Consider the following 27,769-nt stretch of genomic DNA (forward strand, 5'->3'; position numbering starts at 1 on the left):
GAAAAGTTCCCCACTGGCCGACTGATGGGACTTCCCTACTCTATCACATGAGCGCACCTCACACTGTGTGAGTGTGCTCAGTCACACTCATGTTCAGCTCTGCGACCCGCTGTGCTGTCGCCCACCAGGCTCCTCTGTCCACGGAGTTTTCCAGGCAAGAATCCTGGAGCAGATCTCCATTTCCCTCTTCAGGGAATCTTCCCAAACCAGGGATAGAACCCGGGTCTCTTGGGTCTTCTTGCATTGGCCAGCGGATTCTTTACCACTGAGCCACCAGGGAAACTCCTGAAAAATGTGTTACTTTTAAATGAATCAATAAAGTACAAACAATATACATTTAAATAATTCTCAACTTCGTGTGATAATGTAAGGAGCCTGTGGAAAGGACTTCCACACTAGGAGAGAAAAGTTTACAGTTTATCAAAATAAGTGAAATAACTTTATAAAATTAATTCATTTATTTTAATTGGAGGCTAATTACTTTACAATACTGTGGTGGTTTTTGCCATTAAAAAAAAAAAAAAAGAGAGAGAATAATATGTACACAGCTCCACAGCCCTTATGGGACTTTATGCTATGAATTGTTATGGGCATGCTGGATGGACACCAGGAATGATTTCTATTCAAGTTGACTTCAAAATATAGTGAAAAACTAGGTATTTCCTGTTTGAATTATTTATTAGTCATGCTGGCTAAAATGCTCATAGACCTTTTTCAGTTGGAATTTACTTCCTTGTAAAGTGTTTTAGATATCACAATAAAGTTCGATTTTTGTTTCAAAATTTATATGCAAACCACAAATAGCCTCACATATTTCATGACAATTAAGTAAGGCTAGCAATTATTATAATAATTGAACTAATACTTTATAAGAAAGCATAATTATGAAGTAAAGGCAGCTATTAATCTGTATACAATTTTGAAAATTAGGTAATAAGTTTAAGCATATGATTTTAAATCATTTTAATTTTATATATTTTTCTATGAATATATTAGTTATAAACAAAGATATATTTACTAAGAAAAGGATAATAAATGGTAATATTAATTTTATTCCCATGAAAGTTTAGCTTATATACATATCCATTAAAGTAATATTTATAGAATTTTTACTGTTGAAAAGATTCTATAATGATGAAAAAGAATATATTCAAGGCAACAAAAAAGAAGAAATAATTTTTTACAAACATACAAAAAGAAGAAATTTTACATACTGGTTTTCTCTATAATTAATGCTATGAAAGTCTAGCTAACTTTATGGTAAAACTCTACACCAAATAAGAATGCATAAAAAAAGAGTGGTAATGTAACTTGTGTTATTGAAATAATATCTTTCTCCAAAACACTTAACTGGCTCCAAACAAAATCTATAAAATTATAATTTAGGTCATACAAAGTTATAAATAAATTATTGTATGGAAATAACATGAAAATGTTTTATGATTTTTATCATATAAATTAAGGATCAATGAACCATTCCCGTAAAGGGTCAGATACTTAATATTTTGGGGCTTACAGGCCACATACGATCTGTCATATAATCAGTTAAAACATATAAAAACATTCTTGTCTTGAGGTCTGTACATAAACATATGGATTGAGTCCACAGGCCATAACTTACTGATCCTTGATATAGATCATTAATAACCATACTATATCATAAAAATGCTAGCATAGTTATTTTAAAAGTTCAAATCTTTTCTTTTTACAATTGCCAAATTAAATTCTGTTCCTGTTTATTATCACACATACCGATGCCAAGGGTGCTTGTCAGGCAGTTCTCATCAATATGAAGGAGAGTGGCTCTCTTTTTTCCTCCCTCCTGACTATTCACTCAAACCCACTTACTCCTCAAGGATGAGGTCCTTATTAGAGTTACTTTAAAGTTAAACTCAGCCACCCAGAAATCATTATGCTCTTGACAATTCTTAGATCCGTGTGCTAATCATAAGAATACAGAATTAAGTCCTTCAGAACTGGTTGTGTCTTGTAAAACACACAGAATGTCTTTTTAAAGGAGAGATAAAGAGCTATCCTAAAACAAAAGGCCTGTGTTTTCTCTTTCTGGAATTTCTTCTTTCGATCCCTGAACCTGCAATTCAGACCAGCCACCAGTATATAGAAACATTTGTATGAAGGCAACATGGATGTTTTCAAGATTAAATAGCTACACTGCATGCCCGTTGAGTATATATTCATATTTGTGTGTGTGTGTGTGTTTATACTTGCCAACCTCTTAGAAGTTTAAAATCAAGTAATTTCTAATTTTATCCATGTAGTAGGCTACAGCAAAACTCAAAATCTTCAGAGAAATAAATTTTGCTTTAGATCTAAGGAATTTCAATGGTTGAGAAAATTTCAAGCTGGTTATATATTGCAGTTATATTAATAAATCCATTTTTTTTCCTTGAAGTAGAGAATGACAGAGCTTCAGAAGAGTTCCTTAAGGTGTTTTGTTTTTAATAGAGGCCAAGATATATGGATTCTAAACGCTCTTTCTTAAAAATAATTTAATTACTCGCTTGTCCTCTGGACAAAGTTCAAACTTCTAAACATGGTTTGTACTGGGGAATTCCTCTTTAAACTAACAGTTGATTTGAGCTTGTACATTTTGCCCCCTCTCCCCTTTCTCAAAGGTTGTCCTTGATATTAATCTCCCTGCCCCTCATTTTTTTTTTAAATTAAGTTTAGCTGATTTATAATATTGTTTTAATTTTAGGTGTACAGCAAAGTGATTCAGTTATGCATACATATTTTTTTCAGGATATTTTCCATTATAGGCTATTACAAGATTCTGTACATCTCCTGTTATATAGCGAATTCTCGTTGCTCATCGATTTTATATAGTAGTTTGTATCTGATAATGCCATGCTCCTAATTTATCCCCCGCCACCCTGACTCCCTTTCCCCTTTGGTAACTCTAAGTTTGTCTCCTATGTCTGCGCTTCTGTTTCTGTTTTGTATATACATTCATTTGTATTATTTCAGATTTCACATATAAGTGAAATCATAAAATATTTATCCTTCTCTGTCCTCTCTGTCTTCTTTATCCTACTTCACTTAGTATGATATTCTCTAGGTCCATTCATGTTGCTGCAAATGTCAATTTTTTATGACTGAGTAATAATACCCCACTGTATGTGTGTGTGTATATATATATATACCACATCATAAATCTGTTGACTGGCACTTGGGTTCCTGTCATGTCTTGGCTACTGTAAATTAGTGCTGCCATGAACATCGGGATGCATGCACCTTTTCAGTTTAAGGGTTTTCATCCTTTCCAGATACATGCCCAGGTATGGGATTGCTGGGTCATATGGTAGTTCTAGTTTTCATTTTTAAAGGAACATCCATACTGTTTTCCATAGCGACTGCACCAATTCACATTCCCACCAACAGGGTATGAGGGTTCCCTTTTCTTTCAGAATGTATTATCTGCAGGCATTTTGATGATGTCCATTCTGACTGATGTGAAGTGATACCTTATTGTGGTTTTGATCTGCATTTCTCTAATAATTAGTGATGTTGAACATCTTTTCATGTGCCTCTTGGCCATTTGGAGAAATGTCTTATAAGGTTTTCTGCTCATTTTTGATTGGGTTGTTTGTACATTTTGGATATTAAATCTTTGTTGATCAAGTCATCTGCAAGCATTTTCTCCCATTCCACTGATTGCCTTTTTGTTTTCTTTATGGTTTCCTTTGCTGTGCAAAAGCTTTTAAGCTTGATTAGGTCTCATTTGTTTATTTTTGCTTTTATTTCTTTTGCCTTGAGAGCCCCTTTTCCCTGTCTTAAATGTGGTCTTGTATTTCTACATATGATCTTCCACTATCACCTTCTTGCCTCAAGCTTCACTTTTGCCTTGTTTAGGTCAGTGTCAAACCACACTGCCCTCCATGTTCCCAGGTCTGAGACCTCCGGTTGCTGCCATTCCCACGGCCGCTATCAATGCTCCTGGCTGACTCAAGGTCTCAGGATGTGGCTTTGAAATACCAGCACTTGGGACATTGGGGCATGGGGGTGGGCTCAGTAGGAACAGGGACTGTTAACCTGTTACTGCTTCTCTGGCATACATGAGCATAGCAGAACTGGAGAGTCAACGAAAATGGCTACATAGCAAGTGGAATCTTCCGAATGCCACAGACTAATGTGGAAATAGAAAATCCCGCAGCTCACCAGGGTGTTCTCCTTGATAGGGCTGAATGAGGAAGATTTCTGCAAGGGGTGTTTGCCAGGGTCAGCCTACCACAGAGTGCCGTTGAGTCTTCAGGACAATAGAGGACATTTTCAAACCCAAAGCGCCAGTGCTTTTGGTGTATTTACACTGACATCACTTGTGCAAACGCCCAGCGATCCGTGGCTGCTCCCCTACCTTGTGCAGCTGGTAATACTGGGAGGAACCCACTCCACCTTGCTCCTCCGCCGTCCAGAGCACCAAACGCAGAGTTCTCTTTGGACGCAGCCCTGGGAATAATAATAAAATAAGTGATTCTTCAGTTGGTTTTGAATTAAAAAAAAAAAATAGCAGGGCCGCTCATCTGAATTCTGCAGGAAGGAATGAGAGGCATGCCCTTTCATCTCTTGCTGGTGTGGCTGCCTGATTCACGGTGTGGCTGACCCAGCAGAGGGTCAGGACCCTCAGGGCCAATCTCCAGGGCAGGTTAATGACGAAAGGGATTGTGACGAATGCTGTCTGCAGCCCAGGGAGTGAGAGCCTCTATTCATATTTTTAACTGGACAGCGTACCCGGTAGGACACAATTGATGGCCAAGTTCACTGGGCTACTAGAGTTCATCCAGAAGATGTAGTTAGGAAGACTCTAGGCAGATCCTGAGGCCTTCCTTCCCATGATTAACTAAAACCCAGTGATTAGTCTCTACTTCAAGATAAGGTATGTAAGGGGTTGCTTCTTAGTCTAAATCCACAAGTATAGCCAACTGCCATGCTATCCTTAGTAATGAATGATCACGAAGAAAACACAATGCTGCATTCATTGACTTGGGAAATACAAACTTACATCCTGCAGTCCTTGAAGTTACTGGCAGATCTGGCATATTTAGAACCATTTTTGAGTGATGGTGTCAGCTCCGTAAAAGTTAACTACAAAGGTCAAATAGTAGGATGGGAGTTCCACTTTTTGACCAAGACTGGAAACTTGTTTCTGATTTGGACCTGATGATGTTGTTTCTGAGAAATAATAAGTGCAGAAAAACATGAAACGGGGCTTAAAGCTTATTAAGAAGACCTTTCCTCTTGCCTCACTGCAGGGAAGCCATAGGGAAGGACTATGAATGGCTCCGAGACGGACACAAAACAAACATCAAATATGGCTACCCAGTGCTGCCACCCAGGCACATGGCCTTCTTGAAGGGAGCAGCCTGGGTGACTGCAGCCTGGATGATAAGTGCTCCTGGGAAATGGAGCTCTGTTCCTCCTCCTCTGGACACCGACAGGCATTCTCCTTGCGTAAGTCTAGTGCTAAGGTACTGAAAAGGAGCTAAGCTTTTTACTAAATGAAACACTGTGAAATGACTTTACACTTGAGCAATTTTGACATCAAACAGCACAGGCTGTTGAGTTCCAGCTGTTGAGTTGAGTTGAGACAGGCTGACCTTAGTTCCAATTGAAGCCCAGAAAAGCAATTTCCACATCCAGTTGTTCAGCCGATCCCATTGGTGTTTCTGCTAAGTCTATCTAGAATCCAACCTTTCACCTCTGTTCCCATGCTGGCCCAAGCCCCACCCATTTCTGTCTGGACTGTTGCAGTCGCCTCTAAGCTGGGCTCCCTGCCCAATCCACGTCCCTCTGCAGGTGAGGTCTGCACTGCAGTCAGCAGGCCCCTTGTGGAACATATACCAGAGCACGTCATTTCTCTCTTCAAGACCTCCAAGAGCCACAGTGTAAGCTTCTGGTTCAAGGTGATGCCGCCAGTGCCTAGACTGTTCGGCACACATATTTGGTGCCCAATAAATACGTACCAAACGAATAAATAAATCCAAGGTGTGGTGTCTTAGAGTAAAATTCAAAGCTCTCTATCACTATCCCAGCCTCATCTCCTAAAACTTTCCTGCTAGTTCATTTTCCAGGCAAAGTATTACAGTTGAAAAATGTGGACAGATCTGCTAAGCCCCGCTATCAACAAGCACCAGCTGTGTAACCACTGAGACATTTTTCCACCTGAACTTCAGCTTCCTTATCTGAAGAGTGGAGGGAATATTACATGTTCATAACATAACAATTTCCCAGGGTGGCTGTGAGGATGAAACGAGATGTGATGATGTATGTAAGACACTCTGTATCTGGCATGTGGCAGACAGTCAGTGAATGAATTATAAAACTACATAATGGATAGCCGGGCACAGAGCATATGCTTTTACCCAGAGAGAGAAGGAGCATCTAAACACTCAGTACAGACAATCTTCCAAAGTCATTCAAGTCCCTGCTGAAGAAGAATCCTGAAGGGCCCGCTGCCTGCTCCACAAACTGCCTACTCACCTTCATAGCACAAACTGTTGTTGGAGAAAGAAACCTAATCAGTCTATCTAAAGATCACAATCATTGGCTCCTCCAACAGAAATGTGCTTAATGTCAATTTCAACCAAATGACATTTTGCTTGCAACATAGAAAAAAGTAAAAGAAAAAAGGATAAGTGCTGCAAATGAAAATTCTGAATCTTTTTTTAAACCCATAAAAAAGGGGAAAAAAACTTTCTGTTTACATATCTCTGCCTTTACCAGCGAAACAGTACCAAATTATTAAAATGATGGAATTCTCTAAATAAGGATCAAGTGACAGTTTAGCACGAGTTAGAGAAAAATTAATATTTCAAAGCAAATGCTCTGAATATTCCCATAGACTTGGTGTTCTAACTTGCAAATCATTGCTGTACGGGATTAGTCTCCCTCACATTTCAAATCAGCCAGGTGGCCAGTGATGTTCCATTAAGATAACAAAACAGTGGTCTGTTTGAAGTGATGAGAGCTAAAACCTGCAAACAACAACAGCATAGTCAGTGTACAGCTGACCCTGAGGAGACAAAGAGAGTCCCCCAGCCCCACTCAGTCCTGGAGAAATTCAGTCCCCATTCTACTCCACAGTCGAGGTGAAGGCCCAACAGAAGAGGTTAGGAAACCGGCGGTTAAGCAGATACCGACTGGGCTGCAAAGTCCCTTTTCTGCTCTGACCTTTCGATTGCCCCCAGAACCTAAGAGAAAGGGACTTCACTCAGCCCTAGACCCTGCCTCTAGCCTGGAGTTTGGGCTCCCAGGCCACCTGAGGCCACAGATGGGCAGTGTTGGGATGGAGAGGTGCTGGCTGCGGGATCTCAATAAACTCGGGGTCCCTGCTCTGCCCCTTCTGGCTCTGTGACTTTAGAGGACTTGCCCAATCTCTCTGAGCCTCGGTTTCTTCATCTACACAGTAAGGAAAAGGGTAATTGCCTCATGGCCTTGTTAAGAAAATTAAATGAGACCAGGCATTTAAGTAAATATGAATCACAGTTCCTGGCACACAGTAGGCTTTCAAGAATCGTGTGTTAGCTTCCCTCTACATCACTCCACGAACTTCAGCCTGTGCCAGTGATTTCCAGGGAGCGCCTGCGAGAGAACAAGGAAAGAGGCATCTTCCTCCTTCCCCTTCCCTAGGAGCCACAGGACATCTTTGTTTACACAGAATGCACTTGCAGCCAAGGGGAAGATACAAGTTTCATCTAGCTTGTGGAAAAACACAGAATCTCTTTCAGCTTGTGGAAAAACACATATTCAGTGGAATATGCCCTCATTCCAACACAGAGCATGTCTACCTCCAAGTAAACAGAAGTTGTTTCCTCGCTTTAAAAACTGAAGACAATCAGAATTTTTAGTTTCTGGATAAAGCAAAAAACAAAAACAAAAAACAAAAAACAAACCACAACACAATAAATCTGAAAGCTGAGTGACGTTGATACAAGGGATGTCTATATTTATCATTTTTAAATAACAGAATTTCTTATGTATCTCAAATTCAAACTGGTTTTAAAAGCTGGGAATTTTAAGTATATAAAGTAACAAAAATACTAACAACAATAGTAAAGCACTAATACTGACAGCAACACAGCAAAGTGATTCAAGGTCCAGGGCAGGGCTCTCATCTTGCAGCAGAACTAGGGTAAATGAATCCGCAGGAGTCTTAGCTCACAGCTCTGGCCCTGGCTCAGTGGTTCACAGAGCCAGACTAAGGCAAGCACAGGAAATAAGTCTTTGAGCTGAGAGGAAGGACTCTGGGCTGAGCAGCCTCGGAGTCAGGTCTCATTAAGGTTTTCTCAAAAGATAAGCAATTAGTTCCCCCATAAATGTAACAAAACCTGCCCAGAGATCTCTTGACCTCCTGGAATTTTTAATTAAGAACTTCAGAGAGTACAAGAAACATTATATGGCATTACAGTTTTCCTTTAAGAGAACACAGACTATGGCTAATATGTCAGAATTTTGCCTTTGTTTACGAACTATGACGTACATGCACTTCACTTTCATTTTATTGAGGAGAGTAATAACACTACTGGGAAAACAGTGTCTATGAGGAAGGGTGAAAATAATCTGGCAGTAGTTTATTTTTTATTGTTATCAAATTTAAAAATAAGAGGCTGATAAATTGGGAAGGTCAACTGACTGTCCTACACTTGGCTGAGGAGTGAGCCAAAGTTGGATTAATCTACCCTTGGAGATAGATTTTCCAAATTATGAATTCTAAAGAACACTATTTATAAGCAAAGTGTATTAACCCAAATGCCTGTTTACTACTCCGCTTCAATCCTACCGAAACTATGTAAATAGTCTTCTCTGGTCTGAGACCTAATTTTGCAGCATGCGTGCGTGCTAAGTCACTTCAGTAATGTCCAACTCTTTGCGATCCCATGGACTGCAGCCCCCCAGGCTCTTCTGTCCATAGGATTCTCCAGGCCTGAATACTAGAGTGCTTTGCCATTCCCTCCTCCAGGGGATCTTCCCAACCCAGGGATCATACCTGTGTCTATTATGTCTCCTGCATTGGCAGGCAGCTTCTTTACCACTAACAGCACCTGAGAATCCCAAATTTTGCAGAGAAAACACAATTTTCTCTTACAGTAAATATACTCAGTTTCTACATATATGCAGGTTTAGATCATAAATACACTTGTCATCCAGTTCCCCTTTATCAACAATTCAGTATCTGCGTTTAGAGATGTCTAATTCTCAGTGTTAAAGAATAAGTTTGCCAATGCAAGTGACTCAGGTTTGATCCTTGGGTCAAGAAGATTCTTTGGACGAGGAAATGGCAACCAACTCCACTATTCTTGCTTGGAAAATCCCATGGATGGAAGAGCCTAGTGGGCTGCAGTCCATGGGGTTGCAAAGAGTTGGCCATGAATGCATCTATTATGCAATTCTGTAATAAACTTGACTAGTATAAGTATAGTATCTAAATTAAACATTAAATAATGACATGTGCTGTGCTTAATCCCTCAGTTGTGTCTGACTCTTTGTGACCCCATGGACTATAGCCCACCAGGCTCCTCTGTCCATGGGAATTCTCCAGGCAAGAATACTGGAGTGGGTTGCTATACCCTCCTCCAGGGGATTTTCCCACCCCAGGGATTGAACCCAGGTCTCCTGAACTGCAGGAGGATTCTTTACCATCTGAGCCACCAAGGAAGCCTATAATGATATATTAGTATATAAACTGAATGAGATGAGGCAGTGAGCATAGTGGTTAAGCATATAGGTTTTGGGGTTGAGACCTATTTCCATTTTGGACAACTTACATAGCTCATTATATATGAAAACATTACACTGATTTTTTAAAACAGAGGGCATGGTTGCATAAAGATTAATTATTTTTGTGAAGTAAATTGTGACTACTCTTTATAGGCAGAAGCAGAAAATCACTCGGAGGAAGATCTTTTGTTCTCAGAAGAATCACTTGGTATCTTTCATAGTCATGTAAATATAAAGCAATTAGGCAATTTTGGGGGGCACTGGGGCAGGGCAACAAACTTGTAAGACCCCATCTTGCTGGCTACTACCTCTTGAGCTCTCTGACGGAACAACCTGGGTACCAGGCAGGAGATAAATCAGAGTGTAAAAGGGGCCTTCTGAGAGGAGACCCAGCGCTCCAACTGCTGCCTCCTTGGCTGGAGGACTGGGGACGAGAGAACTGTTGCTCTTCAGTCACTAAGTCGTGTCCGAATCCTTGCAACCCCATGGACTTCCCTGTCCTTCACTTCTTCTGGAGTTTGCTCAGACACATGTCCATTGAGTTGGTGACGCCATCCAACCATTTCATCCTCTGTCACCCCCTTCTCTTCTTGCCCTCAGTCTTTCCCAGAAACAAGGTCTTTTCCAATGAGTCAGCTCTTCGCATCAGGTGACCACAGTACTGGAGTTGCAGTTTCAGCATCAATCCGTCTAATGAATAGTCAGGGTTGATTTCCTTTCGGATTGACTGGTTTGACATCCTGCCTGTCCAAGGGACTCTCAAGGGTCTTCTTCAGCAACACAGTCCGAAACCATCAATTCTTCGGCGCTCTGCCTTCTTTACGGTCCAACTCTCACATCCATACATGACCACTGGGAAAGCCACAGCTTTGGTGAGGGTGACCATGACTAAAGGACCCAGGGCAGAGAAGGTCCTGGAAACCACTAAAACAAAATGACCTCGATGAAGAGAGGAATCTGGGTTATTATTGTTCTAGACACAGTGGACTAAGATTGAGGGGAAAGGTGAATTTTAGTCTAGCCTGTGGCCAAGTCCAGAAGCTCCTCTGATCCAGCCAGTCTAGTGGAGGTTATGATTTAGAGAACAAGAGCTGAGGATGGGAATATCAACAAAGGGAGTTGTAACCTTGTTACCCAAAATGGGCACCACTGTAACTTAAGACTGTGAACAGCGCCATGCAGCAAAGTATAGCAGTCACAAGTGGATCCAGCCACAGGTTTCTGGAGGAGAAATGACCCATTTGTCTTGAGTCAAGTCCCAGGAACCTCTGGAGGAGATAATAGACTTCCTGCTAATAAGGCCTATGGAGGCTTGGATGATTAATGGTAAAGAAGATTGAAGGATGTGATCATATTTATAACCTGTGTTTGTGGAGCAGGTCATAATAGTTATAATTTCCATAATTCAAAGGGAACAGTCCTACCTCATTATAAAGAATAGGATTCTATTAGCCAGGAAAATCACGATTAATCACTGCTGAAGTAGAAACGCTGTGATCACCAGGGTGTGAAGGCTGTTTCTGGCTCTTATCCAGTTTTCCTCTCTTTTCATCCTGCTTTTACCTCTCACCCTAAGATCCAGCCACATCATATTTCCTACTAGCCCCTGACCCAAGATGCCACGCTATCTCAGATTTCTGGTCCTTTGTAGACTGATGCTCTTCTTCCTATCTAGAATGCTCCTTCAACTTTTCCACCTGGCAAGCTCCTATTCATTTGACAAAGTCCATTGCTAACATTTACTTTATTTAAGAAGGAGCCCCTAACTTTAGGGAAAAGCTGGCTGTTCCTTTCTCAGTGTTCTAGAACTTTCTACAGACTTCTTTGTCCATTTTCAACCACACTTACATGTTGATCTCCCCACTAGATCATTAATTTTCTGAGTTACTTGTTTCTCTTTTTCATAAACCTGACCCAGTACCTGACACGCAACAAGTGCTGAGTAACTGTTTACTGATTGACTGAATGAAGCAGTGAATAAACATATTACATAGGTAAATATATAGCTACTGTCTTTCCATTTAATCTAAAGCATACTAGCTACTCCTTAGTTCAGAAAGTTAAGATGTACTTTTATTGTGAAACCAAAGTCCAAATAACACAGGTTATTACATGCTTCAACTTCTGCATCTGCTTCAGTCACTGATACATTTACCTACTTTTGTACCACAGGTGGACCTATTAATAGTCAAAATTATTAATCAATAGCTCTTGCTGATCAAGTCACTAAATATAGAATAAATATATTATGGTCACAGAAATCATTCTATCAGCTTATTGTATTAAATTATAGGTATTTACATTTTAGACTTTGATAACTCTAATTTTTCACTTCAATTTATTTGTAATTATAAACAATATATCCTTAAAACATGAAAAACAATAAAAATTAGAAAACAGAACCTATAAGCATATGGTATTTCCTTATAATTTTTGTATGCTTGTATTTGTATACATATACAAACAGTGATTTTTATATTTAATTTTATTCTACTTTTCACTTAAAAATCTTGACATATATAGCTTTTATTATAATTAATAATTTTCAAGAAAATAATTCTTAAACTTTTTACCTAGTCTTTCATTGTTGCATATTTAAGATTTTTATCCTTAGGGCAAGTTCTTAAAAGTAGAAATAATGTCAAAATATTATAAATATTTTTAAATTTTAAGGCTCTTGAAACATGTCTGCAATGCCCTAAGGAAAGCTTATCAATATATATTTCCACCAGCGGTGTATGAGTATATTCACTTCTACTTAATGTGGGACTTTTAATCTTACCTCTTTAATTTTTATGTCTGTCCATATGTTATATATTTTTTTCTATGCTACATTCTACTCATTTTCAGCCAAAATAATTACACACACACACACACACACACACACACACACAATATGTAGTGGAGTTTAACTTGACTGAGACAAATGTTAAGTTTATATCTGATGCCTGACTAGAGTTAAAATATATGAATTTGTTTTTCTTTTTTAAAATGTCTGATCATACAACTCTTTCATCAAAATATTTCTAAGATAATGTTATGTCTTGTAGGGATCACAAGCCTGATCTAGCTGCCATTTTAAAACGTACAATTTCTTTTTCCCTATCATTATTTAGAGGGTTTTTATCTGCAACGAGAAATCAAGAAGCTTGCTTAATGATAGATTTGAACTCTGAATCACACTTTTGTTAAGAGTTCTACCTTGCAACATCAAATGGGAAAGTTAAACAAATAGTGAAATTTTTAAAAAATATGGTAAATAAAGTACCAAAGCCTACCTCTCTTACAAATTCACATTCGCCAATATGGTTCTCTAAATTGTATTTCTTGTGAAGATGGTGCTGTGTGAGGTAGCATGAGAGTATTTGTATTTCAATCAAGGATTATCAACAAATAATGCATCTCCAACAAACAACTGAAAGGGAAGATTTCTGGAATCCTTTTTCAACACCAAACAGCAGATATGAAGCATAGAAGTTTTATCAGTATAATGAAGGCACCATCATTAAGCTGCTCCTGTTTACTCTTCCAAAGGCTCATTTTTAGGATTATGGTGGAGAGGAGAGGATGCTACCTATATTTTTAAAGATTTTCTTTGGGTATAAAATGATCTGTAAAGTTATCTAAACTTGCTTTTGACCAATAATTAATCATAATTCTTATTCTTATTTCTATTTAAGTTTCAGTTTTCAGACCACAGCATGTTTGGTCGTATCAATACATTTTTGCAATCCATTTTGAACAAAAAAAACTCATCATCTTCAGCACTGCTCCATTTTTGGCTCCCAAAGTGATTGCTGACTGCTTTTGCTAAGGGAAAATCTCCCTGTGAAAGGAACAAGATTACCAATATGTCACTGGTACTCTCCCCCTTCTTTCCATTCCCACCATGGCCAGCATTATTTAAGTCCTCTGAATTGCTGTGGTCGCCAACTAACTGCTTCTTCTCTCTGTAGGACTGCTGCCAGATTTATCTTCTTAAAATACTGCTTTGAATATGTCACTGATTAAATGAACATCTTTAATCATTCGTCATCTAAAGAAGGAGTCTGCCTCCACACTTTTTTGAACATGCATCGCTTCCAGTAAAACATTTGAGCATGCATCACCACATATGTATATTTACGAATAAATGACACTTATATAATATTGTCTACATGTGCAATAAATATTAGCAAGAAATTAATGTCTTGTTTTAGACAGAGAATAAATATTTTCCTGTACCCAATTGATGGTCCTACACAGCACCTTGCTCTGATGGCCACTGATTCATAGTGCAGTCTGGCCTGTTAGTTAGTATGGCATTCAAGAGCCTAGGCAGATAGGTTCCAATCTGCTCCCCCAGACTTGCCTCTACTTCTGCCCTCCCCAAAGCTTCCTCTCGAGTAAACTGGTCTCTTCGTGTTCTTCCTACTGCTGTGCTTTTGCTCACACCATTTATCCCATCCTCTTTGCTCTTTCTTTTCCTTCTTGATTTACCCATATCCCAACCATCTTTTAAAATTCAGTTCTAAGACCTTCAGTTCCACTCTCTTCTTCCTCTGAGCTCCAAAGCAGTTATTTTCTGTTTTACCCATTTGGTAATTAATCATGACTAATGTATTAATACTTCCTGCTCTTGATCTCCACAAACCAGTCCCTGGTCAACTGAAGAGCCCTACACGTATTTATGAAGAATGGATTAGCACAGCTAATGGAAATTGTTTTAAAGTGAAACAAGACAAATATAGACTAGATCTGTAAAAAGAACTTTTGGACCCAGGATATTTTTAAACATTAAATCAGTTATCAGTTACATTTGCCTAAGAGAGAGTAAAGCCTGGAAAAAAGGCTGGGCTTGGACAGGTTTGGAACATGGAAACAGACTGGAATCTTTGCCATCTCTGTTAGATCTAGAATATTATGATTGATGACTTTGCAAATACTGAGCTCCACCCACAGGGATGTGAGGCTGACATTTTTTCAAGAGAAGTATTTGGCCTTACAGAAGATGTGTTGTTTATCTCAAACACTTTCATTTCTCAATTATGAAAAGTGTGAACCCATTTATAGTCTCCAGATGAAAAAAAGCTTAGAGAAAACTCAGAGTGTTTCCATGAAATCAATGCTGCATAATCTATGCATGCCACGTTGCCAAGGTAATGGATTATCTGAACCTGTAGGCCTCTTGCTCTTCCAGGTCATTATGTCACATCTTACATACAAAAGCCGTTGGGGTAAGGGAGAGATTTTATATATTCTGTTAAAGTATTTATAGCCACTTGCAAAAATGTTCTTTAGATCAGGGGATTGTCATCTTAGAAAGACTCTCCAAATTTAGCTGCTCCATCCCAGGGCCAAGTGCCCAGGGTATGTTCAGAGTCTGTGGACACTTTGCTTCTGAAATGAAACTAAACCCATGCAGTTATGTGCTTAGTGTGGGAAGGAATGTGATGCCTCCAATCTCGGAACTTTTCCCAGGACCCCTTGTCCTCAAACCTTAAAATCAAGCTACTAGAATTCTTTTTCCCTGTGTAGACACTGACATTGCAAGAACATTATTTCCTGTCATTGATATTTAATATGTACATATAATGCTTATTAAAACACAGCACGGTCCATCTTTGGATGTACAAGCATGTGTTTTAAGAATTCTATGCCATAAAAGAGGAAACTAACATTCTGTGATAGGACAGGTGAACATACAAATCAACAAATACTCATCTGGACTAACTGTGCAGAAATCAAGAAGATTAAATGGCAAAGTCAAAGCTACTTGAAATATCAGACTCCTTCATTCAACAACTATTCCTGGTCCAGGAGCAAGGAGTTTAGGACTGAAAAAGACAGTCATGCTCTTTGAAACTTACAATCAAAAAGGCAGAGTGAGTAACAAATTCCCACTTTATTCTTATCATCATTGCCATCACCATCAATCATTGTTGTAGGTACTTTGAATCTGTTTAATGAAAACAGATTTTTAAAAATTAATTTATCATTGCTCTGGATGGTGACTTAACTAGGTTCAAGGGTAGAATTGGGAGATAGGGCAGAAAGGTAATGAAGAAAAGAACTGGGGGAGAGCAATGATGTAGTAGTAAAAGCAATGACAGCATTATCGATGTGATTATAGAGACGGCCAACATTCAGCACAAGATGCAGGAAGATGGGGCCAAGATGGATGGGCACTCCATCAGTTCCCTACCAGACACTGCCGAGATGTTGTCAGACGCTGTATCACATAATTTCAGAAACATGACTTCATTTAGGTCTGCAAAGCAAGTAGTATTGCCTTCCTCTTTTACAAATAATGAAACTGAGAGACACAAAAATTGTCACTTGCCCAATACTACACAGTCGGTAGCCAGCAGAGCTGGGATTCTAATGTGGGGTTGTCTGACGCCCATCCTATGCTCTTAACCACATCATGCTACCGCCTTCCCAAGCAGTCAGCTGCATGGAAAGGGTTGACCCGTCCTGTGCAACCTCTGCCTTCGGTCTCTATCAGCTGAACCCCTCACGTCAGTAAATAATACACTCTAACAAAGCTACTGTGTCTGTCCCATTACTCAGAGGTCCACGTTAAGGGTCTTCAAGTTCCATCTAAAACCGTTCAGTTTCAAGAGACAGAGTGGCAAGAATATGGCTCTAGATAGTTGGCTGGGTAAATGCGTTTGGTCAGTAGGAGTGAGGGTTGGGACCAAACCAAAGAAGGAACCTTGTTAGGCCAATAGAGATAAGCAAGACACTGAGACATGCAGAAACTGAACAACACTTGAGTACTGAGATTTATAGCAAGAGGAAAACAAAGGTCTTATAAAGTATTGGGCCCGAAAACCATCACCGACTCAAATGACAGAGAAAGGGAATACTTTAACTTCTGTGTGGGGTGCTGAAGAGTCACTTACATTTTGGGGACCTGAGCTCCCAAAATATTCAAATGAAATCTAAAAAATTAGATGCCTAGTTGAGATAAATTAGACAAGACCTTTTCTCTGCACACAAAAATCAGAGGGCTCTGCAGAAGTCAGAAAATACTACTGTCAAGATTATTGTGAAAAATAAACTCCAAATGTAAATATATTTTTACTGTCAGTAATAAAACCTATTGGAAAAGAAACACTCACAAGGTATTCTAGGAGCTTTAAGTTCTTCACAAGAAAAATGATTTCTTTAAACATCAAGGTTTCACTGTCTTTGTGAAGGAGATTTCATCAGAGAGTCAGTGTGTATTTACTACACAGTCGGTAGCTCGCAGAGCTGGGATTCCCATAGGGGGCTGTCTGGGGCCCACTCCACGCTCTTAACCACATCATGCTGCTGCCTTCCCTTGAGTTTAGGACCTGGTCCTTGAGTTTAGGACCACTTTGGGGCAGGGGGTGTGGGGTGGGGCAGAAGGGGATCAAAGAGTGGAGTGGCAGAGAGTGATTTCATCAGAGTGAAACTATTTACAGCTCCACTGCTCCTGTCTTAGAGACGGCTGACTAGCTGTGGGGCGGTGAAACGGGGAGGTGGGGAGAGGAGAGCAGGGTAGACTGGATGTTAGCCATTGAGCTGGACATGGTGCTAAGTTCTTTCCAGACAGGACATCACTTCATTTTCATAGCAATCCTACAGTACCTGGGAGTATGATGATACCTGGGGCTGTTATCCCCAAGTAACAGAGAAGAAATAAAGGCTAAAAAAACACAAATGCCTTGCACTATGCCACAGGGCAGGTAAGAGCTAGAGGCTGGATATGAACCCAGTGTCCCTGCCTCACCTACTAGACCACCCTGACTCAGGCTCTCTTACAGTAGGGACATTCTCTGACAAACAAGACAAAGATAACAGGACAAATACCGAAGCCACAGGGAAACCATAGGGACATGAACTTCAGTACGATGTGGAGGTAAACGAACTGCTCCCCAGTGTACGTTTCACTGAGTCCACGAGTATGGAGTCATTGGTGTTAGGTTACCGGCATCGCCATTGTGGAGAACAGGGCCTGCTTACGTGTCTTCTGGTGGCTCAGAAGGTAAAGAATCTGCCTGCAATGCAGAAGACCTGGGTTCAACCCCTGGGTCAGGAAGATCCCCTGGAGAAGAGAATGGCAACCCACTCCAGTACTCTTGCCTGGACAATCCCATGGACAGAGGAGCCTGGCGGGCTACAGCCCATGGGGTCACAAAGAGTCGGACATGACTGAGTGATTAACACTTCACTTCATTCATTTCTATTAGGTCCCTACCTTCAAATCCCTCAAGTTTCCAGAGCAACCTTCATCAGAAAAACAAAGATTGAGATAAATGCAAAGTGTAGGGAAGGAAAGAAGTGGTACAAAGACAGACACAAAGCATAACAGCCGATTAACCATCACCAACCTGCTGCCTGCAGAAATCATAGACACGATACAGACAGATCACGCTGGGAGCTGTAGGCTCTGAGCCATCACATCGCTGTTCTCAAGTATACACTCTACACGTTGCTCTGAGAAAAGTCGTCACCTTCTCTTATCATTTAGCAGGGCCAGATCTCTCACCTGGTTTAATGCATGGATGAGCAGATGAATGAATGAACAAACAAAAGAATAAAAGAAAAGAAGAAAGAAAACTAATCGAGATTTAAGAAAATCAAGAAAGCAAATGACTAGGGTATAGTGATATAGATATGATACAGACATTCTCAAGATATTCTCAAGTTTCATTTCAAGAGATGAAAATCATATGGTAACCTGTGTTTCTTTTAATACAGAATAACTAACATCGTTTCTTTTCCCAGTAGATAAATAATTCCCTAAATAAAAACTGCTGACCATAAAAAACACTGTCACAAACTCAAGAGGTGGATGCCTTCCTCTGTCCCTCCCAGCCCCTCCTGCCAACACCACCCTGGCTGGAGCGGCTGTCAGCAAGCCACACTCACTCCTGAGACTCTACACCCATCCTCTAAGATAAGGAAAAATCAGATGTGACGTGCAGGAGATGAGGCGGAAAATGTCGGGACTGGGTAGAAAGAATGCTGGAATTTGTCAAACCGAGACTCCAAGAGTCCCGACAGGCAGGTGCCATCTGGCCTGGCTCTCTGCGACCCGGAAGGTGTGCTGTGGTTGCTGCAGGCCAGCATGGAGCCTTGCAGATGATGTCAAGTGCCCCGGGGCTGCTCAGTGGGGCCTGAGCAGCTGGCTGACTGAGGCTTCCACCCTGGACAGTCAGGAGACCTTGTGCACAGGGCTGGCTGCACCCCAAGCCGGGGCCACAGCCCGACGTTGGAGCCCACCAAGTCAGCATGTGAAGAAGTAAATAAGTTACGAGGCTACAATGGACCAATAAGGATGGTGGTTGCAGGGACTGAGTGACACATGCGCGCGCACACACACACACACACACTGTACAGAACAGGGAATATCGTCAATATTTTATAGTAACCTTTTTGGAGTGTATTCTATAAAAATTTCAAATTACAAATTACGTTTGTACACCTGAAATACAGACCAGGCAGACTGCCATGGTGTCATGTTCATCCTGATGTGGACAGGAGAACACTAACTAGAGGATAGAGATGTTTGCTAATGAAGTAAAGTCAAAAGGAAGCTACCATTTACTGAGTACTTACAAGGTGCTAAGGAAGTTTTACAGTCTGTTAAGCATTTTATGTGTTCCTTTAATTTTTCTCAACTGATCCCCAGAGTAACACAAGAATACAGGTATTATTATTATTCCTAGTTTACAAACTAGGAAACTGAGGCTTAGGAAGGTGAATGAAGCAACTCACTCATGGTCATATATATAAAATGGCAGAAGTAGCACTTGAACCCAGGCCCTTCTGACCTCAGAGCCCATGGATTTAGCCTGACCAGGGGGTCTTCAATGAGCCTGGTGGGCCAGGACTGACTCACATGGGGATTAGTCCTAAGGGAAGAGGCATAGATATCTGATGAAGACGATAACATGATATCATTGATACACACTCAAGACTCCAATAAGAAAACTATGCTCTCATCCTGTCACCAAACTGGGAAGCGAGGAACCCAGTCAAGGCCAAGAGCTAATCTCTTGGCACTAGCCCCATGCTGGCTGCAAGCTGAAGGTACATGTATACACATTTGGGTAGTGGACAGTCTAAAATGCCCAAGTATAAACCAACACATTATTACAGAGTCTGCTGGGCTATTGATTTAGCTTCCCAGTTCTCCTCGGCCTGACTCACTACTTGCTTAAATCTATTTCTGTGTGCTGGGGAATCAGTGGCACAAGGCATTAATTTGCTTTGGGCACATAATTCTGTCTTTAAATTCTTCAAATGACAACTGGCAATAAAGAGATTTAAAAAAAAAAAACATAGAGATGCTAGGCCACTTCCTCAAGGCCCAGACTTCACAAGGACCTAAGGAAGGAGCATGACTCACCACCCCATCAGCCAGCCATGTGTTGGTTCAAATGCTCTGTGTGCTAACCATGTTAATGGATTCATTTTTGAGCCTTGGACCTGGATTACTTTGAGTCAACTGCCTAATCTAAGTCAGACTGTTTTACTGTTCCAGCATTAAATAACAGCACCTCAGTGGCTCTCTCCAGCACCTAACAGACCACGGGCATTAAATGTTAAATAAACAAGACTTATCCCAGTGTTTCACAGCCCACTTCTTTACGGTATTAAAACTTGCTTCATCCCCCTGAGGTTCTCAAATAAGAAAAACAGCCTGTTCTTTATTATAAGCAGTAACATTTTTTCCTCCCATCTAGAAAATGCATGTCATTGCCCAGAATGAAGCTTATTTCAAGAATTAGATCACCTTAGACTGTAAAGCATGACTGTGTTCTGGCTGCCTGAGAAATCACAATCCCTTTTGAAAATGTATACACATTTGTCATTTAGAAATAGTTCTTTGCCTTGGCTGTTGAGCAAGAGAAGGATTTTTCTAAGAACAGTGTCAAATAGCCTCATGGTGACTCCCAGTTTGGTATACTAGTTGTTATCTTCCATGCCCCGGCTGCAGACACAGTAGGCTTTGAAAACGGCCTCTGTAAGGAAAATAACACATGAGTCAGGAGGCAAACAAGTTTTCAGTAGCCTTTGTGTATCATTTTATCCTAGGCAATACCTGTGGCATTTCTGCAGGGTGGGCCTGCTTTCATCAGCTGCCAGGGCATCGTGGGAAGACACTAGCTCTCAAAGATCTGGCTGAAAAAACACTGCACAGCTTCTGTCAAAACAGTCGGATGCCAAAAATGAAGCCACACAGAAAACCGTTGTGTCCAACTCCAAATGAAACAGATCTGCCTCTCTTGAGAGAAGCCCCTCTCATTCCTGAACCAGCTGTTACAGACATCGGGGTACTTGGGGTGCATCTGTTCTTCTATAGAAGTAACTCTTCAAACCAACTTTGGTGTGGGGGGCAGCGGGGGGGAGGGGGGAGACAGGGTTGGGCGCAGGAGTGTGCTTTTTAATGACCAAGGCTGAATAAGCTTTCCTCTGGTTTTCTTTTATGTTTCTCCATAAAGCATTTTTCATGCTTTCCTGCTATTTTGCAGTGGCTTTTTTTTTTTTTCTAATTTACTTAGGTTGCCAAAGGGAAAAAGATTCTCTCTCTGCCCCCATGTACTCTGGTTAGTTGAAAGGCAAGTTTCAACTATTCCATGCAGGAGAATGAGCTGGCAACCCACCGCGGAGGTCAGGTAACAAAAGGCTCCCTTCAGAGCCTGTCAGTTTCCAGGCGCTGCTGCTCTGCGACCAGATGAGCTGGTTCCCTGTGCACCTGGGTCCTCCCGGGCTGCCTCGCATCAAGGAACCCATCATGATATTTGCATTTTAATGAATATTTTGTTGTTATTACTTTTTCTTGTTTGTTCCCAGGGGTTCTAAGAAACGGAGAGACACAGTTATAATCGACACATGTAGGGTAGAAGCAGCTACATTGGGCTGAACTGCCATTTGGTCTAAGAAATCTGAGCTGGAATCTTTTTCCAACAGGACAAATGTTTAGAAGGCGACAAATGTACTTTGCATAAAGTCCTTTCACATCTCTTGCAGAGCAATTCCCTGCTGCCCTAGTCACGGATGGTAACAGGTGTGGTAGAGTAACAGAGCCTATGAGACTGTGGGAGTCCAGCTCCTGACACTTTTTTCTGGGTCAGGTTTGAATAAATCTAAGGAACAGCAGGACAGGTACACAGAAGAGATGCAGAAAAGGCAACTCTACTTTTAGAATCTTTCACTCCTATTCAATCTTACTTCTATCCCTTCTGCAAACTGTAACGGTTTTCTTGGTTTCAAAATTGCTTCCTCACTTTTATTCAAATTCTGAGAGCCACCTTCTGATAACTTTGAATAATCCCTCAAAACCCACAGGTGCAAGGATTTCAGACTCAACTGCCTGAAACTAAGGCCTCTGTTAGGGCACCATTGGGCTTGTTTAGACTATACTTCCCTCATCATACACTTTTGAGGACTTTTTTAGGGTTCTAAACTGAGGAGGGTACTTGGGATATTGGTGGTTATTTATGGAGCATATGAAATGGGCAATTTAAAAAATTTTAAGGTTCCCATTATTCAGTGAAACACTGTATGCAATACTTCCAGAGTGGGAAGATTAGCCTCGAAGGACTACAGACTGAGATTTTATATTCACAACAAACAAACAAACAAAAAAACACAACTCTATTTAAGTAGACATTTAGTTTTCACCTTATTAAACTGATAACCTCTTCAATGAATAGATAAGGTTCATTTGTAATCAGTACCATTTATATGTAGTGATATGCAGTTATATAGCAAAGACGTCACTTTGCTGACAAATGGCTGTAAAGGCAAAGCTATGGCTTTTCCAGTAGTCATGTGTAGATATGACAGTTGGTTCATAAAGAAGGCTGAGCACCAAAGAATTCAGCTTTCAAACTGTGTTGGAGAAGACTCTTGAGAGTCCCTTGGACTGCAAGGAGATTAAACCAGTCAATCCTAAAGGAAATCAACCCTGAATATTCACTGAGAGGAGTGATGCTGAAGCTAAAGCTCCAATACTTTAGCCACCTGATGCAAAGAGTTGACTAATTGGAAAATACCTTGATGCTGGTAAAGACTGAAGACAAAAGAAAAAGAGGGCGGCAGAAGATGAGATGATTAGATAGCATCACTGACGCAATGGACAGGAGTTTGGGCAAACTCTGGGAGATAGTGAAGGCCAGGGATGCCTGGCATGCTGCAGTCCATGGGGTCGCAAAGAGTTGGACACGACAGCAACTGAACAACAACACTTTTATTTATTTATTCAGATGTGCTGGGTCTTAGCTGCAGCACACAGGGTCTTCAGGCTTTGTTGCTGCATGGGGGATCTTTGAGTTGTGGCATGAGAACTCTTACTTGCAGCATGTGGGATCTAGTTCCCTGACCAGGGGTCAAACCCAGGCCCTTTGCATTGAGAACCTGGAGTCTTAGCCACCAGACCTTAGGGAAGTCCCTTCCATGCTTTTAAATTGCTCTAAGTTGATCCATTACACATGTAGATTTTTCACTTTACATTACAACCTGGATGTTAATCTGTGTTATCTCTGTAAATTTCTATTTCAAAATATTACATTGTAAGGGTGAAGCATAAGTTCTTCACTTGTTATACTTTTCACTTATTTCCAACTTTTAATATTATACATGATGTTGTAATGACTAGTTTCAATATAAAGCTTTTTCAGATATTTGGATACTTTGAGGATAGATTATGAGAAGCAGAACTAGTCAAAGGGTAATTTTACCTCTTGAGATATATTGCCAAATTGCTTTCCAACTAGTTAGTATCAAATTATACTCCTATACACAGTGTATAAAGATGTCTTTTTGTTGTGTTCTTACCAGTACTCTTTTAAAAAAATAATCTTATTTATTTTTGGTTGGGCTGGGTCTCTGTTGCTGTGAGAGCTTTTCTCTAGGTGCAGAGATGGGGATTACTCTCTAGTTGCGGTGAGCAGGCTTCTTAAGGCAGTGGTTTCTCTGGTTGAGGAGGACTGGTTCTAGGGCACGCAGGCTTAGTTGCCTTGAGGCATGTGGGATCTTCCCAGATCAGGGATCAAACCTGTGTCTCCTGCATTGGCGGGTGGATTCTTACCACTGAGCCAACAGAGAAGCCCCAGTATTATTCTTTTTTTTAAAGTAACTAATTTAAAAGGCAAAAGTATTATTTCATTGCTTTGAATTACATTATTTGATTGCTACTGAGGTCTAACATGTTAAATTTTTTTGTGAATTATATATTATGGTTCTTGGCTCATTTATTTATTGCAGTCTTAGGACTTCTTTCTCATTGATTTGTGTGAACACTTTATATATTAGGGATATTATTGGCTATAATTTTATTGGAATTCTTTCATGTACTGTGCATTCAATTCTGTGATTTTACTATCTGTCATTCTTAATCCTCAGTCTTTCTGTTAACATTTCAAAGGATGGTTTTGGATATCTCATAATAAAAATGAATTAGGAGACAAAGAAAAAGATGTCAGAATAGTTAAATCCAAAATGTAATTCTCTGATATTATAAATTCAATGTTGCTCAACATGCTAAAATTCCTTCCTAAGTCTGAGTAATAGAGACAGGCACACATATCCTAGATAACGGTGATGATGATTTCAACAAAATAACATATCTCACTGAGTGATAAGTTTTAAGGTAAGTGCTCCATGTATGTCTCAGATAACAACCAGGATTATTTCCCCCTACTTGGTTTGGCATCATGAGGAAGAGTGTAATTTTAAAGGCCCCTACAAAGCAGAAGTTATCAATATGCACCTGAGTCCTTACCAAATATTTTAGTTACCAAATTCACTCGACAAAGCACACAGATAACTTCAGACCAAGTTATATAGCATGAAGCCACCTGGGAAATCAGAAAGGTAAGCCATAGGTGGGAAGCTAGTGCAGGGGTCTCAAAGTACAGCAAAGCTGGTTACCACTGAAGAAAAGGCCAAGGCTCTCAGGCTTCAAGGAGTACACCTGAAGGAGTGTATAAAGTCTATACAGTGGGAAGAGTCATAGGAAGCAAAGTCAAAGAATTGCAGACAAATATATCCACCTCAAATAAAAACTTTAGGTTAATAACAACTAAACTGTATACAGTGCTCTGAGGTGGCTCAAACGGTTTTAACATTAATTTCTCAGTTGATCCTCCCAAAAATTCAGTGCTTAAATGATTATATTAATTTTACTGATACAATAGCTAAGATAGAATTTCATTGAGGTGTCCACAATCATAGAGCTTTTAGCTTGCAGAGCTGAGAATCAAAGACAGACCTATTAAACTGTAAGACCAGTCAACTCTGAGTCATTAATGATTCCTAGCCTTGCTGGTCTTCTGTGGATACCTCTCCTGCAACCCGAATGGAAAGCTCAACTTGTCTTCTCACCTAAACTTTATAAAACTTAGAAGTGGAACCAGTGCCTGCTTTCAAGAGAAAGACAAAGGAGTAGAGAGAAGATGCCCTTTTGTTAGAATCTACAAAACGCTATTAAGTACTATGACTTGTGAAACTAAAGGGTTCCCCAGAAATATATATCACAGGGGTAACTAGACGGGCTGAGACAGTACTTATGACTATGTAGCCTGGATGATCTTGGCCATATGTAGATCTGAAAAAGTGAACCATCTATAAACCACCCAATCACTTGTCTGGAGATCAGAAGTCATTAATGTCAATGTTCTAGAATACAACCCTCACAGGAGAAAGGCTGCTGAGAAAGACAGCCAGTCGATTTCCTAAAGGCTTCTCTTTTTCATAAAAGAAATGGGGTTTAGTACTAGACTGACTCTGTTAAAATCTAGGATGTATCATTGACCGTACAGACCTTGGGCAAGTGACTCAGCTTCTGTAACTAAAACCCAGGGTTCTCACCTGGAGAATGAGGATGATACAGTAGTACTAGCTTCATGTGGATATCATGAATGGAGATTATATGAGAAAAGTCTTGTGAAAGTGTCTCATAAATAGTAAACATTCTATAAATAGAGGCTATCGTTACTCTGGTATGATTATGTGCTGCTGTAAGCCTATCCTCTGTTCCATGGGCTACTCTTATTTATTAACTATTGAAAGTTTCTTAATAAAAGCAGCTTTTGGATTGTCTAATAAATAGCAAAGAACAGCAGCAAACTAGAACAGCTGGAGGAGAGAGCAATGACTACATGACAGTCAGCAAACAACTAAGTTAATATAAAAGAAAGCTTTATCAAGGAGAATGCCTGAATAAATCTTCAGGAACAAGGGAAGCTTCAGTGTTATTTCATATCTCCTCACTCACAAAGGTAAACATTGTGTCCTTGACGTTCTTTGGTTTCACTATAACATAAACACAAGAAGTTTTAAAAATGTAATATTGCTTGGCATTCTTTGAAATTTTGTGACTATGAATACTCATGTCTTGCCTTAATTTCAGAAAATATTCAGCCATTTTCTATCTGTTCTCTCCTACTGGGAATATTTACTAATGTATACTAGAATTTGTTATATTTTAAAATCTTTAATATTTTCAATTCTCTTTTCTCTCTTTTATGCAATTTGGTTATTTTCTAATTTACCTGTTCCAAACCATAGTCTCTCTTTGACTATTCCTTCTGTTGAGATTTTTTTTTTTTATAATCTGAGTGACTATACATTTTATTTCTAATAATTATAATTGGTTCTGTTTTGTATCTGGACATTTAGTTTCACTCTAGCTTCTGCTATTTAGTTATTATTTCATAAAGTATTTGTTCTTTTTTAACTGGATGCTATTCATTCTTTTATTTTTTGAAGATTTTAAACATAATTGTTTCTTACTTTCAAATCTTTTCCACCATAATGTTTCCACCCTGTGATGACTAGGGTAGCATGGCATGCTGCAAATGGGTATAAACTCAGGTTGCTAGACAATAAAAGACAATATAAGATTGAAGGAAAGGTATAAGCAGAAGAATGGAGGTGATGGAGATAACGTGAGAAAGCCACCATCTAATTTCTACTCTTCTCAATTTGGATTTTAAAATATTTAGAGAAAGGTGTTGAATACACTTTTAAGAAATATAATAGCTTAAGACCTATAGTAAATGACTTGACTTTACAAATTCAAAACTCTAATTATCCCCAGGTAGCATTCATCATCCTTTGCTTAGCCAGAGCTTAAGACCCAAATGCTCTCAATAACTGCAGGTTGAATGGATGCATGAAGAATAGATGGATGAATATTAAGTAATGATGAGTCCTTCAGATGGAAAGTCTCAGTCAAATGAAATGATCATTAATACCAGAACTTTTCAATTACAAGAGCATATTTTTTTAACATTTAATGCTTTTAAAATAGAATTGTGATCAACATACACATTCAAAGAGGTTTTTTTTTTTCTCATGAAAATTTCTTACTGCAAAGATGTATCTTTCAACTAATGTTATTTGGAGTTAAAGAAATAGAATATTTTAATACCATAATTATGAAAAGGCATTACACACCTGCATGAAAAATAAAATGATAAAAACAATTTGGAAATTTCTAATTAAATGGGAACAACAGAGACCAGTCCCTAACTGAAATGGATAGGCTGCGTTACACATGTCAGTTCAGTTCAGTCACTCAGTTTGTCTGACTCTTTGCAACTCCATGGACTGAAGCATGCCAGGCCTCCCTGTCTATCACCAACTCACGGAGCTTGCTCAAACTCCTGACCATCGAGTCGGTGATGCCACCCAACCATCTCATCCTCTGTCACTCCCTTCTCCTCCCGCCTTCAATCTTTCCCAGCATCAGGGTCTTTGCCAGTGAGTCAGTTCTTCACATCAGGTGGCCAAAGTATTGGAGTTTCAGCTTCAGCATCAGTCCTTCCAATGAATATTCGGGGCTGATTTCCTTTAGGATTGACTGGTTGATCTCCTTGCTGTCCAAGTGACTCTCAAGAGTCTTCTCCAACACCACAGTTCAAAAGCATCAATTCTTAAGCACTCAGCTTTCTTTATAGTCAGACATCCTGGAATGCGAAGTCAAATGGGCCTTAGGAAGCATCACTACAAATAAAGCTAGTAGAGGTGATGGAATTCCAGCTGAGCTATTTCAAATCCTAAAAGA

General features: G+C 39.8%; 1 protein-coding gene across 4 annotated transcripts in view; it reads right to left on the reverse strand.

Annotated features, from left to right (window-relative positions):
- Positions 1 to 27,769, reverse strand: part of CPQ (carboxypeptidase Q) — a 537,298-nt gene that overhangs the window by 122,222 nt on the left and 387,307 nt on the right. For all 4 annotated transcript variants that reach the window (XM_070477363.1, XM_070477364.1, XM_070477361.1 and 1 more), the window contains one exon: positions 4,376 to 4,467. In XM_070477363.1, coding sequence (XP_070333464.1) covers positions 4,376 to 4,467 — 92 coding nt within the window. The remainder of the gene's footprint in view (positions 1 to 4,375; positions 4,468 to 27,769) is intronic.

Source organism: Odocoileus virginianus, chromosome 15 (assembly GCF_023699985.2).
Source record: "Odocoileus virginianus isolate 20LAN1187 ecotype Illinois chromosome 15, Ovbor_1.2, whole genome shotgun sequence".
Lineage (NCBI taxonomy): Eukaryota > Metazoa > Chordata > Mammalia > Artiodactyla > Cervidae > Odocoileus > Odocoileus virginianus.